This window comes from Lytechinus variegatus, chromosome 4 (assembly GCF_018143015.1).
Source record: "Lytechinus variegatus isolate NC3 chromosome 4, Lvar_3.0, whole genome shotgun sequence".
NCBI lineage: Eukaryota > Metazoa > Echinodermata > Echinoidea > Temnopleuroida > Toxopneustidae > Lytechinus > Lytechinus variegatus.
Genome location: NC_054743.1, coordinates 1,672,335 through 1,687,993, shown reverse-complemented (window position 1 = coordinate 1,687,993; position 15,659 = coordinate 1,672,335). Strand labels below are relative to the sequence as shown.

The 15,659-nt window shown below is 34.5% G+C and overlaps 1 protein-coding gene across 1 annotated transcript; it reads right to left on the bottom strand.

Annotated features, from left to right (window-relative positions):
* Positions 1-2,118: 2,118 nt before the first annotated feature.
* On the bottom strand, positions 2,119-6,158 carry LOC121413191. Its single transcript, XM_041605946.1, has 6 exons — positions 5,701-6,158; positions 4,921-5,201; positions 4,317-4,536; positions 3,749-3,965; positions 2,829-3,289; positions 2,119-2,463 (listed from the first exon to the last, which is right to left on the bottom strand). Exons 1-6 carry the CDS (start codon positions 5,967-5,969, stop codon positions 2,211-2,213), a joined length of 1,701 nt encoding a protein of 566 aa, XP_041461880.1. The 5' UTR covers positions 5,970-6,158; the 3' UTR covers positions 2,119-2,210.
* Between the last annotated feature and the right edge of the window lie 9,501 nt (positions 6,159-15,659).

Below are 15,659 nucleotides of genomic sequence, written 5' to 3'. Positions count from 1 at the left end.
TGTAATTATTGATTTTCTTTAATTATCATAATTATCATTTTGACGATTATCATCACCATCATCCCTGTAATTATAATTGTTATTTTGTATTATCATTATTATTATCTTCGTTAGTATTATATACTATCATTATCATTGTAGTTACTCTGAATCACGATTTTCGTTGGTGATTGTGATTGTGATTGATTAAGCAATCGATTTTTTTTTCTTGTTTCATCTCTCTATTGGATTTGTTGGTATCTTTGTTAACATTTCGCTAATGCTATCGTTTCTTCAAACGACATGAGAAGATTTGACGGCGAGAGGTTTGAATCGTAAAAGGTTTGATATGATTCTAATCCCTATAAGTTCACAACAGTATACATTTCCAGACCCCGCTTTCCCTATCTTCAATAAGTGATTATGATTATTCCCGCTACAATTTTAGTTCAATTCAGTTACTATTTTTTCTCATTTTCAAAAGTATCATGACAATGCAAAATAGAATACATGCAATCTACCTTTCAGTTATATTAATGTGAAACCAAAATTGATAAAAACTCATTGCAATAAAATAAAACTATGGTGAATTTATTTCGCTGGAAATGGAGAGGTCCACTTAAAAGCTGGATCGTAGACCCCTCGGATAACAATAGTTTTTATAATGAATTACATATGAAATAAATACCTATGACAATGGCCAACAGAGAGAATCATTTAAAAAACATAAGACATGGGAATACACAGTGAACCAACAGAGGGAAGAATGTTAGATTTTATCTCTTTTGTTCTCTTGAAACTTAATAAATCGACACGCATTCACTGACGATCAATATGTTAAAGGATTTGAGAATCATTCTTTTGAAAATGCCATCTCAAGTTTAACGCTTAATGAAATAATCCTGATAATAGGCCTAAGATTAAATAAAAGATTATTATCAATTCAGCATATCCTTTGTAGTTTCAATGAAATTAATTCTCACAAACCGTGTTGTGAATGCGTTTTGTCCTTTGCTTTTATTGAGACCCAATACTCAACTCAGTATTCATCGCCCACGCCCCCGCCCTTCCCAGTTCTATTACAACCTCCCCGCCCGCGCTTCAAAAAGATAGATCAAAAGCATCGCTTTGCAAAAGCTTGCCTGTTCAGAAAAGTTTACTAACGGGATGCGAATTCTAAAGGCCTTAAAAGTTTACTAACGGGATGCGAATTCTAAAGGCCTTAAAAGTTTGCTAACGGGATGCGAATTCTAAAGGCCTAAGGCCTTTATAATTCGCATCCCGTTGGTAAACTTTTCTTTACAGGCATGCTTTTGAAAAGCGATGCTTTTGATCTATCATTTTGAAGTGCGGACGGGAAGGTGGGGGTTTTATCTGACCTTATAATCCAAATTCAGCACGTTCTTTGTTCTCCCCTTTGGAATTTGCCGCCATAATTATAAGTGAAAATGCTCATTTTGCTATCCCATCTCTTCAGTTAACAAAAATAATGGGAAATCTGATTTGAGTTGCAAACGTTGGACAAGCTCACCCTCCCCCCCTCCGATCTCTGCCACGTGATCGAAATGAAAGTAGGCATACATGTCGCAAAGGGCATGATCAAAATTACGGGGGGGGGGGCAGAGTCTAACTTTCCCCAGATGCGCTAATGGCGAAATATCAAAGCAGAAAATTGCCGGGAAATAGAGCTCCGAGAAGTGAGGAATTTACTTTTTGGGGTTTGTCAGATTTTTGGGGAAAGGGAAAAGTGCTGATGACCTTTGACCTTCTTTGTCAATACAAACAACCACCCCCCAAAAAGAAATCTTTACCCCCCTCCCTATCTCTCTCTTGCAATCTCTGTATATCTACCTTTCTATCACACCCTCGATAGGGCTCTCACCATGTCTCTAATTATATTCTTATTTTTTCTTACTACCTCTCACTCTCTTTCACTCTCACTCTCTTTCACTCCATCCATTTTTCATACATCTCCTTTACTTTCTGTGGTAAGAATGTAAGTGAAAACTTAAATAATAAAAGAAGGGAAGACAGATTAATGAGCAAGAGAGTGAAAGATAAAGAAATGAGAGAGAGAAGGGTAAGTGGGAGAAACAACAAATAAACCAGAATAACTGACAAGTCAAACAGAGTTACTACTAAAGTAAAAAAATAATTTTATTCATAATATGAATTTGAATAACTATTGCACACAATAAATATATTATCATTTGGAATTGCACAAAAAGAAATCAACGAAGAGCTTCTTCAGCTTGCGTAGGGGCTGGGCAGGTGATATCCCTTGCATCGGGTCGACAGAAAGGCCTGATCTTCTCAAATAGGTACTGTTGACGTTCAAGGGAAAGACCTGGTGGTGGTAGGCTTGGTGGAAGAAGACGAGGTGGCATGGCTCCTTGCTTCAGTAGGACAAACTTCTTCTCCTCAGTGTCAGCAAACTTTCTAGTGTAAACCACTCCAGGCTCCTGGGCTGAGAATCTGAAATGAAATATACATGAAAAAAAGAGAGCTCTTATTAGTATGAAATAAAGGAAGAATTCTGCATAAAAATAATACTGAAGAAAACTGAGTTACCCACATGCTGATAATGAACATAATTTACAGGCTAGAATCAAGCATATCCATACCTACAATTAATAAGCTTAAATATTTTAATTGAATTTCATCACATTCACAAAAATAATTACATTAAAATACATTATTGAAACAAAAAATCCATATCCTTTTAAAAATAAGTGGTACACTTTCTACAACATATATTTTTTGTTCTATATAAATGAATGCTTACATTAACTTTAAGAACATTAACGTTCAAGAACATGATAGGTTTATTAGCATACCTGAAATGATGATGATAACTCTTGATGTCAGGCACTGGACGGAAGTAAGGGGAAAGGAAATCCTGCCATTGGTAAGTAGGTACCAGCTGTCTTCCGGCCTCATCCCCCACTAGAACTGGAATGTTGATCCCCCTGGTTGAGCTGCTCTGCACTGTGTTGGCTATGTCCTGCAGGGTAGATACAGCAGACGTCTGGTAACGTTTCTTGATGAGCCCGAAACAAAAATCAGGTGCAAACTTCGTGTGGCCAGAAATCATAAAGTTCAGATTGATGTCGGAGTGGAGATTGTGTATGCATCGCCATGCCAGGTACCAGAGGACGAACTTGTTCTTATTTTGACCCGAACAGTTATCGCAATGGAGGCTTGCTTCCTTCTCTCCCAAACCAAAGTTGTTAAAGAAATAGTGCAGGTAGGAGATTACTGCTATTGAACCTTTTGAAAGGCACATACCCTCGTCTATGAGAAAGTTGACCTGCAAAATAAAAATAAAAAAGATAGGAAAACAATAATTTATTATTCATGTGTACTCTTAAAAATGTATTAATAAAATAATTACTGCTTGTCAGATATAATAAAAGAATTAGAATTTTAACTCAGCCGTCTTATGCTAAAAACTATTTTTTTTTTGGGGGGGGAGGGGGTATGATAATTTTCATTTCTCACTCATAGTGATGGTAATAATAATAAATATACAACCTTTAATATACAATAATAATTTGAAAAATGCAATTACAATCAATATCATCAACTATACCATCACCATCATTCTTATCATTATAACAATTTTCACAAGGTCCAATATCATTTAAGTATACAACATTGCTTTCATCTAAGAGTGCTAGGAGACTTAATTGTAATCTGCCCTATATAAAAACTGAGTACTGTTATTATTTCAACTACAAATACATTTTGGTCTAAATTTTAATGTTACCTGCTTGGGGATGCCTTCACAGTTGACGCCAAATATCCCGCACCTCCTTGTGGATAAGAAGTAGATAGGGCCAGGTTGCTGTGGGTTGGCAGGATAATGCACCTGCTGTGCATAGTCGAAGCTGTACTGCATCGAACCTTCCCTACTGTTGGCTGGATGACGACCAAGGTCTCCACCTCGAAGCGATATCTCCTCTTTCGCAGATGCAGTCTCTTCCCTGTAATAACAATAAAATTAAATAAAAAATATTGATAACACAAGATCTTAAAATCAAACAAGGGAATCAATCAAAAAATTATTAAAGAAATGAAAGATGTGAGAATACAAAGAAAAAAAAACTCTTCTGTGTTCAATTACTCAAGGCAAAGAAGCTTTTTTACTCAAACCCTTCTGATCCTACTACATGTATTTCCCTTTGTACAACTAGCTTGCATTTTTTTGTTTACTAATTTATGTTAAAATTTTGCCCAGCTTGGGAAATTTGAATCAAATTGCAATATTGCAAATTAATTTGGCACATGATTTCCCTTCCAACATCAAATACAAGGATAACCAGAACATTATTTACCTGTACTTAGTCCTTTCCACAAGAACCTTGTTGAGGTGCTCCCTGTGAGCCTCCAATCGCTCAACCTTCTCTTCTTCGGTTCTGTTTGTGGTGACGAACAAGCGTGTGGTGTTTTGCTGGCACGTCCAACACAGATCTGTCATGGGCTTTGCAGTAACTATCATCGGGACATACTGCTTCCAAACATTCTTAAACGTGCTGAGGGCAATGGCTCGAGCACCTGTAAGCATGAAGAAAAAGAAAAGAATAAATGATTAACTGAGTTTACAAACTAATCACAAAAAGTATAGCTGGTTTTGTAAACTTTGATTATTGATTCTGATAATAGTGTTTATTCCTGGTAGATATTCTTAGCACAAATCAGATTCTATTAGCATTAATTTCATCAGAAAATCTAAAAGGATATTAATGAAGCAAAATAATATTTATGACGATTGGAAAAAATAAGTTTTGAAATGGCATTCACATTCTTTTGCCTGATGATGGGTTTTTCCATTGAAAGCTTGCATAACACATTTGATTGAGATTTTGAAAAACCAAGTAATACATTTTCGAGAACCGGTGTTCAAGATTTTTTGTAACAAAATAAAACAGATAAAATTACCCTTTTCTTCCATAGAAGCTTGATACAAGGCATGTATTGATGACTTTGTAGAGGATGAAGGCAATAGGCGAATGTCAGCACGGCTAAACCCAGGAACCCTTCCAGGTAAGAATACTGCAAACTCTTCAGCGTAGTTCGAGATGAAGGTCAATGCATTCTCCACATCAGCAGGAGTAAGACAGTTGCTCCTCTGTTTCCTGCCTCCAGACTTCAGTATCACTGGCGTCAGTCCATTCTCCCGTAACCAGGTCTTCAGACTATTCAGCTTGCAACTAGAAATGCTGAGAAAAAAAGGAAAAGAAAATTGTATGACTTCAAAACAGATATTTATTAGCCAGGTAAAAGTTACTACATTAAATAAGAACTGTAACTGCAACCTATAAAATATACCATTCATTTCTTTGTAAATGAAAATCTCTCATCAATGAGCGCTTCACCCCCATCGATTCATTCTTTAGTTATTACTTTCAAATAAACTTGAATTCCAACTCCAAACCAGTTAAATTTACAAATTTGTTCTGAGGCCCAGTTAGAACACCAGGAAATTCATTTGAAAATTACACTCAATAGAAAGTAAATAAAATGACTATAGATTTCTATACAATTATTATAATACCAATGATTACGATAATAACGTTTACTGTCTGTCAGACATTCTTAGCACTTGAAGTTTATCAATATCAGATTCTGTCAACAGACTCAACAAAAATTTCATCATAATTTCTAGAAGGCTATTCATGAAGCAATAATAGATTTATGATTAAATACAAGACTATTCACCTATGCAAGAACATGAACATGTCTCTGCAAATGGCACTGCCATGGAAGAAGTACTGGGTGCGTGCAGCCTGTCTCTCTTTCTGCCTTTTCTTTGACGATTTTGTTGATGCACTGCAGTCCTGGGTAGCAGCAACCTGAGCCATGATGACTAAGTCCTTCTGTTCCCTTGATAGGCCAAAGATGTCTAGTCTGTAGTTTAGGATGTCATCTGCTGGGAACAGCTGCTTGCAGTGACGTTTGCAGGTACATTTGTTCCAGTCCCTAAACATACGCCTCTCTTGCTCAGCATCTGCAACAGTATCTGTGAAATAAACAGATGAAGAAAAAATTAAATATTAGAGGTCAAGATGCAAACCAAGTATCATTCAAAAGACAATAATGACATAATAAGTTTGAAATCATTGATCAAATTGGCAATAGTGGCAAGTATTTTCTTTGCTATATATTTTTATCTCTAAAAGGTACATGTAGTCTATGAACAATTTATACATAAGTAGAAATAAATGATAGAAATTATCTTAAAAAAGCAGCATTGACATTGCCATCATAATCATCATAAATCCCCCCCCCCCCCTGTAATTCAGAAAACTTAAAAAAATCTCAAGTTTTTAACTGAAAATTTTCACAAAAATGAAATATTTCAATTCACTATAGTAAATGCAAAACTGCTTCCATATCATGACAAGCTATGTCGCTTTGCTCACTAGTTTTCAAGTTTCGTTAGGGGCCTAACAATTACCCATCTAACATAACAAAATTAGACTTAAGTTAAACTTAAACGATAAATGCCTGACAGGATTTCACAAAGTTTGATCTAGATCCTTCATCCTTGATCTAGTGACAAAAAAATCCTGGTTTTACATACTTTCTCACGATATTTTTTTAAAGATGTAGATCTAGACTCTACTGCAACTACTTTCATTTATCTTTAAACGACAGTCGATAGATTGAACTTGCAGGCAAGTTTAAACCAAGTTATGCAGGCTTAGCATGCTAAGGCTGGTATAGGTAAATGCTAGTTTTGGTAACGATATCAAAATGATTTTGAACCGAATCCAATGAAATGACCACCAAAGTGTCTGTTTATATAAATAAAACACATGTGCCAAAGGATTCTGGAAGAAATAGTGTAATTGCTGAGAAATTAGCAAATAAGCACAGGATTCCGGTAGTGTTGGGCCCCGACGCTCCAAGCAATAATTATTTATACATTGTCCCACGTGCGCTTATCTGTGTTGGGGATCTTCGGTGGGAACATTTTTCAGCGTAGATTTCAAGATTTCACAAAGTTCAGTTAATGTAAGTTCCTCGGTGATATACTGACAATTAAGCCTTGTTTTACAGACTGTCTCATGAAATCAGTGTTTACTGCAACTACTGGAATTTCTGTTTAAGTGTAAGACTTAGATCTAGTCTAGAATTTTATGAATTGACAACAACTTACCAGCACTCTAGGCGACACCCCAATACTTACCAAACTGAGACTCCACTCACGCGCGTTTGGGCCGCCCTAGCTTAGAACTAAGTGATTTTTGCGATTTTTTTTTTAATTGTACACATTTATAAGATAGGTAAGAATAGTATAATAATGTTTAATCGGTACTCACCGGTTCTTTTGTTGCATTTCCAGACCACTTCTCACAATTCTTGGCAAATAGTAGCGGTAAATTCCGTCGCCATAGACATGCTAGTCATCCATCTTTATTTATAAATGGAGCGCCCTTTACGATAGTTGTTAATGCCGCGGAGAAATCGTTAGGCATTTTGGCCTGTGTTCAAGGCGTACTTTCTGTTCTATTTTTTATATTGGAGATTGTGCATTTGTTGAATAGCGCCGTCTACGTCAGGTATGAGATCGAGCGTATACATCTCTATGAGTGTATTACACTCTTCCAAAATAATTATGATTCCGACCTAGAATCACGGCCGTCACTAAGATGAAGGGAGGTACAAGTAATCCCCCCGTAGCGGACCGTGACCCGGACGAGACAAAGCGTTGGGGGAGGGGGACTGCAATGTCTGTGAAATGCTGTGCCCCCCATGCTTTCTCTCCTCCGGGTCACGGTTCGCCACTGAATCCCCCCTCCATGGCCTAAATGCCCAAGGAGATGCGTCTCTTTATAAAAATTGTAGGGGGTACAATATGAAATATCCCCTACTATTTTTGGTATTTTATTATTGAAAGAAATACATAAATCTAAATTTGAATGAAACATGTATTTTGCACCAGACGACCTGACTATGGGGTGATAAACCTTTTTCTAGCCTCTGGCCCCCCTTTGGGCAGAGTTTTCTGCCCTTTCGCCCTTTTTCTCCCACTATTCTGGATTTTGTCGGTTAATTTGCGCGGCCGTCGGGGGCTGGGGATTAGGAAAAGCGATGAGACGAGAAAAAAAATCGAAGAGAAAATAGGACAGAAAGGAGGTAGAGAAAGAAGAAAAGAGAGTAAAGAGAGCAAGCAAATAAAAAAATAATAGAAAATTTAAGGGAGGAGAAAATAGTGAGAAAGGTATTGGGGTTGGTGAGATTGTATGTATCCGTGTAAAAGAAATACTGAGTTTGAGATGTTGTCCGTTTCAGCAAATTAATGTCTGCCTGTTTTACAAGAGCGGGGTTTGTTGGACTGTTTGCAAAAAATGACAAGCTGATGGAATCGGAAAATGTTCCAATTGCTTCATGTTACCGATAGTGATAGCGGTTGAAGGTAAGTCGCACTCTGACGCTCTAAAACCAGCGGGGGTGGGGTGGGGGACCTGCCCCCTAAATTTGATTGGGGACGATCGCGCTAATTTTTTTGTTGATAACATTTTGCTGTTGCTTGTCAAAAATTATCGGTCCCAACCCCCTGTAAAGCCTTCTTTTGCTTGTACAAAATTTTTGGTGGTCCCCTAATTTTGTTGGCTTCGTCCGAAAATAAATTGTGTTCTTTATTGTCTTTTATATTCATTTTAGGAAAAGAATCCCAAATTTTCAATTAATAAATTGTCTATGTAGTTATCCTGTTTATAAAAAAATACTTAGAATCTGCGTTTCTCTTTATATGACTTAAGACATTGTATATTATAAAGGTTATAGGATAGACCCTGTCTAAATTGTATGCTCGCATAAGTCGGTTAATTTCATATCCATTTTGTTATTGATATAAAAAAAGTCGGAAAACGTATTTTCTTAGCTCGCGCGTCGAGCTGGTATAATTTTATCTGTGATATATATTTTAAATGATATTCATTCTATTTTACGCTTCACAGCAATATATTAAACGTTGCAGCACGCGCTGCGCGCTCGCATGAATTAATGATACTTATCTTGTTTATTGGATAGTTCTGGTTATCAGGTGAATGATTTAAATTACCGTTACACACTGAAACTGTTTTGCAAGTGAAAGGGGATTTTTTACCCTGATAATTTTTTTTTTTTAATAAGAAAAATCATTAAAAAATCAGAGGTTTTATTTGAACAAAATCAGAGTTAATAAATTTCGTACGCTTGATTTCTGTCGTCATAAACGAGCTAATGCTCTATATTTTCCAATTTTAACGATCTCTAATGACTCACCTTTTTCTTTTTGGAACGGATATGAAGTTCTATTGATATATTGAAGGTACAATGAATGTCATTAGCATGTATTTATAGAAAATGACATTTACTTTATTTTTTTGAACATTAATTGTTTCCGATTTGAAGGAAAAGTGCTCGCATATATAGGCCTACGTCATCACTCAATTATCACTTTTTTTTATTTTCTTTTGGTCAGGAATGGATTTTCCTTAATGCATACCAATTTCTTATTACCATTGTTTATGCTATTTTCATAATAAAGTTTTAATGAATTCAAATTTGCACTACTTATTTTATTAAAAGACAAAATAACAAAACAACATCTAGTCATCATCATCATCATCATCAACGTCATTATCATCATCAACGTCATTATCATCATCATGGCCATTACAACCATCATTATCATCATCATCATTATCCCGCCACCATCATCATCATAACCACCATCATCATCATTGTAATCAATCAACTTAATACAAACAATAAAAACACGTTAGTCAATTTCATGTGCTTCTTTCGTTGCAGTGGTCTGCTGTTATGGCTTGCGTTCGAGCAACAATGCTTTTCTGCAATTCACTATTTTTAATCCAATTTTATTTATGAAAACAAAGTTTTTCATCCAGTGTCGATGATATACGTGCTAGGTAATCCAAATTGTGACAGTAACAACACATTGTACGAAATTGAAAGAAATGCGGGGAGGCAAAATAATTATGTGCATAAAGAAATGATTAACCCAAATGACGCATGAATATAAAATTCAAAAGAGAAATCACAGCACAAAATATATTTACTTCATAATTATGTCCACATCAGAGTTCATTTAAATCTTTGTGTTCGTGTCAATGTACTCTAAAATATAATTCACCTACATATGCTTTAATATTAATCTGTTAGGGCCTATATGAAGTAGGAAATAAATGTGAATAGAATAACAGCATATCCACAAAATTGAAATTAATTATTAAAAACATTTTTATTTCAGAAACACCATAGAATAATGTTTTATTATTAAAAGGTCAAGTCCACCTCAGAAAAATGTTGATTTTAATCAAATAGAGAAAGTCAGTCAGGCAAAATGCTGAAAATTTCATCAATATCGGATTTGAAATAAAAAGTTATGACATTTCAAAGTTTCCCTTATTTTTAACAAAATAGTTATATAAACATGCTAAATGAGAGAGTCGATGATGTCACTCTCTCACTATCTCTGTACTTTTTTATTGTTGGAATTATACAATATTTCAATTTACGATTAGGATTTCCTTGCCTGAACCACAAAATGTTAAAATAATGGAATTTCACGTGTTCAGGGATAAATGAAACTTCATTTCACATGACAATGTCGAGAAAACAAAATATTTCATCTTTCATAAAATTAGATACAAAAGAAATAGTGAGTGAGTGATGTCATCAGTTCCTCATTTGCATACCAACCGAGATGTTCATATAACTGTTTTGTGAAATGAAACGAACTGTTAAAATGCCATAACTTTCTTATTTTACATTCGATGTTGATGAAATTTTAAGTGTTATGCTTGTTGAATTTTTCTCTTTTTATTCTTTTATACTTGTCTTTTAAGGGGGATACTCTAATCGAAACTCTTAACACTTTATCTTAAAATCGCATTTTTTGTAAACTTTGTGAACAACGCAAAATTCATAATTATCTCAATTTATAAAGACAAAATGTAACAGCCCATGCAATTTTAAGCATATACATAAGGCATTTTTATATACATGAAGCATAAAAGTAGCACCCATAAAATGTTTCACCGTATTATGCACAATGAAAAATTGTGGGCTAATCATATGACAATAACGCGCATATTCAAACAAATCTCATGGTCATTATATAGGACAATTAATTTGCATGTTAACAATTTGGGTCCTATTTTAATGATTTTCCCTCATATTGATATCTCAGAATGTAACAAAATTGTTTAACTTGAGCTAAATTATATGACAATTATGAATAGGTCTATTCCAAAAAAACACAATTTCAGTACAGAATGCAACAAAAAGCCTTTTCCAGTTTGCTCACGCCATATCGATGGAGCATCAATGTAAGAAGTGTGCCAAATAAAGAGTGAATAAGTTGCTCTAAACATATCAATGTAATGCAAAGATTATGCAGGCCACATACCGTATCTCAACACGGAGTAATGATAAAAGCAAAATGTATGCATGTTCTTCATTTCTATATATTTAAATATAATATAGTTACAACATCATGATTCTGTTGATAATGAAGATTTTATACTAAATAATATGAATGTAAACCGTTTTTAACACCGACCAATTCATGCTCTCGCATTTAAAAAGGATAATGTCTCCCCTGTCGTTCACACTTGAATAGACAAGATTGGATGAAAATAGTGTTATGGGACCAAATTTCGAGTTTCTATTTCTTTCTATCTATCTACCTATCTATCTGTTATATTTTTTCTAATGTTAACCCCGTCAGTGGATTAATCACTTTTTATTTTTCTTTGGTGCCCTGTATCCAATAAAAAGAAAGTTGTTACCAACAATGAACAAATAAACGAAGAAGAAAGACAAGCTACCTTCAGGATATGACACAGAGACATACTTCAATATCATTTGTGCGTAGAGCACATGTTTTGAATAAAATCACTGTGCAAACATATACGTGTACTACAATTATGGATTTGCAATGATTATCATAAATGAATAGTTATGCAAATTTTATTTGAATTACACATACTTCTATTATGCCAATTTATTGAGGATACTTAATGTCAACTTCTAATCAGCGCACATTTTAACCGGCAACTCGTCTAAACTGAATTTATCTCTCTCATGTTAAAGTTTTTGTCATGTATTTCATTCTATATACTTGGAATACAGGGTATTCAGAAATATGAATACTACCATGACGAATTTGCTATTGTATTAGGCTCTTTCACATGTTTGGGATGCCATTGGGATCATTGCAGGTTGAATTTTCTTTGAAGAAAAAAAAAATCAATTTTCGTGAAAATGTATTACATTGTAGGTTATTATTTTTCAAACATCGTTTCATAAATAAATATCAGTTCTATGATTTATATAACTTTTCTGTCATGATTATGTCACCACTGAACCCCCAAAAATGTAATCTGAAAATGTTTGTGTTCAGAAGTAACTAGCACAAATATGAATTTTTTTAAAGTTTTACTTTTAATTTGTATAAAATATGAATATTTTTGTGGAAATGACATCTAGATTTTATTAAGCTCATGCTATCCAATGTGATGAAGGGGTATGACATATTTATTAATTTCACATGAAATTTGTCCTGATACTAAAAATATTTGATAAGATTCATTAAATTTGATGACGTTTGAAAAAATGTCAGCTTTCTGTCATGTCTGAAGAAAATGAAGTTGTTTAGGCCATCCTGTGTTCAAGTTCAAGTCATGTTTGCATTGTTATATATTTTTTCACATCGAAATAACAATTTACGCATAAATTACTCGTACTATATTGGCAGATCTTTACTTGAAGATTTGGTTTACCATATAATATTTTTGGTAATAAATTTGAAGGTATATTGATCTGAAAGAGCCATATTGCTATCTTGTTTATCACATTCAAAATTAATATTGACTTATGCACATAAATATAGTGATTTACTTATTAAATTGGCATGAAATATGCAGGAAGATTTGATTGTCAAATTAATCTTCAATGCAGTCAATTAAAATCAAATAAAATCAAATGTTCTGTGACAAAATTTGACCCCTTTGATCAGGATTGCATGCTTGAGGTGTATAAAACTTTTACCACTTTCATGCAAGGCCTACTATGATTCATAAATCAAACGTAAGTTTACTTCTGTAATCTATACCAAAAAAATGAAAAAAAAAGATATCTGTTTTACCAAACAAACCAAATAAACATAATTATTGAAATACATTTCATGTAAGTCGTTGCATGCCGATTTTATTTTTTTCTCTCTTTTGCAGCTCTCGCCTGCACGGCAGAGCGAGACTATACCGCACAGGCACCGCTTTTCCGCGGCGGCATCGTCAACAGCATATCTTGAAGATTAAGTTTTTCTTAAAGTATCCCGGAAAGTATTGGCCCATGCAGTTCAAGAAACTTTGAATATAGGGTCACCTAACATCATGCTGAAGGTTGAGATCACATGACTAATGCCAAAAATCATGTAGGGTCGATGAACTTATACTAGGGAATTAATCCCAGGAATGATCAACATCAAAACTGAAATAGGACCTAGTTACATTTGGGTGATCCTGCCTGAGTTTCAGGTCACATTGCCGTATACCGTATAGGTAAAAATTCATTTAGGGTTAGTGTATTTCGGCCCACGTTTTGAGTATTTGTTATGTCATCATAACTTTGAAAGTTTGTGGATCTGGATTAAACTTTTACAGAAGATGATGTATATCACTGAACACAGATCCTTTGTGTGTTTAAAGACACTTTAAGGTCAAATGAACTTTGACCGTGTATAGGTATTGATTGATTTACTGATTGCATATATTCTTTTTCATTCGAACATTCAACAAAATTTACAATGGCATGACTTAATATGATATATAGAAATTAAAAAAAAAAATCGTTGAATTGAATTGTTGACCTAAGCGAAGCGTTGATTTGATGATTGCCAGCATAGCTTTGAAATGTGGACAAGTATCATCGGTTCGTCTTGCGCACGTTTTCGGTCACTATGTCTTGAACTAATTTAGGTACCGGTATGAACCGGCATAGTATTATGGATGGTGGTTTTGTTAATTATTTTAAATTGTTTTCAAAGTCACTGTTCACTTTGAAAACGACTGCTCAATCGCGAAATGCAGGCGAGACTGCAGAGACGCCTCACGTGTTTGTGACTATACAGTGCGTCCCAGAAAAATGAAACCAAGATTTATCGATGATTAATAACTTAAAGATAAATTTCAGTTTTGGTAACGATCTCAAAATGACTTATGACAGAATCTAATATAATGACCACCCAAGTTTCTGTTTGTATGAATAAAAAAATATGTGCCAAAGGATTCTGGAAGAAATTGTGTAATTGCTGAGAAATAAGCAAAATATAGGCCTAAGCGCGGATTCGGTCACTTCCGTCGGGTCTTTATTCCAGCAATAATACATTGTCCCACGTGTGCCTATATGTGTTGTTGATCTTCAGTGTGAACATTTTTCAGCGTACTACATATTTCACAAAGTTCAGTTTATGAAACTGTACCAGATCTAGATCCTCGATGATATTCTGACAATTAAGCCTGGTTTTACAGACTTTCTCATGAAATCAGTGTTTACTGCAACTACTGGCATTTCTCTTTAATCACAAATACAATAGACAAATGACCTACCATTGTATAAAGCTTAAAATCTCCTCTTTCATTTGAAATTACTTAGATTATTTATCATTCACACATGAGTGAGCAAAAACAATTGAAAAGGGGATACCAAAACTCATTTTGCGGGGGATATCTGGGTTTCAAAAGGAAAACCACATTTTTAACTTCAATATCTGCCCTTCAAGTTGAATTTGATACCTCGATTACAGAAAATGGTCAAGAAGTAACAAAGTTCTGGTTATTTGAAATAAGGCTTGAATTGCAATAATTTCAAAAAATAAAAGGTTCTCCAGGCTAGCGTTCAAACTCACTTGACACTCCGTTTTGTTGACGATCAGCCATGCATTAAAGTGATTGGTTAACATTGGTTTGACTTTTAAAAAATCTGAGGTCATACTTGTCACCTGTGTCTGTGATATGTTACAAAAATGAAGCCCAGAAAAAATTGCGTTCGAAAATAATTATTTAGTGCTTCAAAAATTGAAATATAAAGTGACCGGAAATACCATCATAATTTCATCCCATAAACTTATGTGTACTATATTTAGGTGTCTATAAGACGCCTATTATTTACAAAATCGGGGTTTGCCTTGTAGTTTTAGCTTTTCATTCTCAATAATCGTTGTTTTCAGGGTTTATTTAGTTCTAATACATGCACTTGTACACATGTTTCATCTTGGTTTGACTGAGAAGTTTTTAAATCGGCTGCTCACAAAGTTAAACAATACCTTTAAGTCTTTAACACATGACTGTATTAGCTTTTGTGGAAACCGGTGAAAACCCGTTATTTCATGAAATTATGGAAATACAAGCCTTATTTCAAATAACCAGAACTCTCTTATTTCTTGACCATTTTCTGTAATCGAGGTATGAAATTAAAGAGCAGATATTGATCTTTTTAGAAATGTGGTTTTCCTCAGTTTTGAAACCCAAATACCCCCGCCAAATGAGTTTTTGGCATCATTTCTTCAAATTGATTTTGCTCACTCATGCGTGAATGAGGAATAAACTAAGTAATATTAGATAAAAGAGGGGATTTTAAGCTTTACAATGGTAGGTCAT

Excerpts from the sequence above, each read along its gene's own strand:
- LOC121413191 (XM_041605946.1), bottom strand. The coding sequence starts at position 5,969 with ATGTTTAGGGACTGGAACAAATGTACCTGCAAACGTCACTGCAAGCAG. Across the intron at positions 4,537-4,920 it reads AGCTTCTATGGAAGAAAAGG|GTGCTCGAGCCATTGCCCTC; the intron begins GTAATTTTATCT and ends TCATGCTTACAG. Across the intron at positions 3,966-4,316 it reads GTGGAAAGGACTAAGTACAG|GGAAGAGACTGCATCTGCGA; the intron begins GTAAATAATGTT and ends TTGTTATTACAG.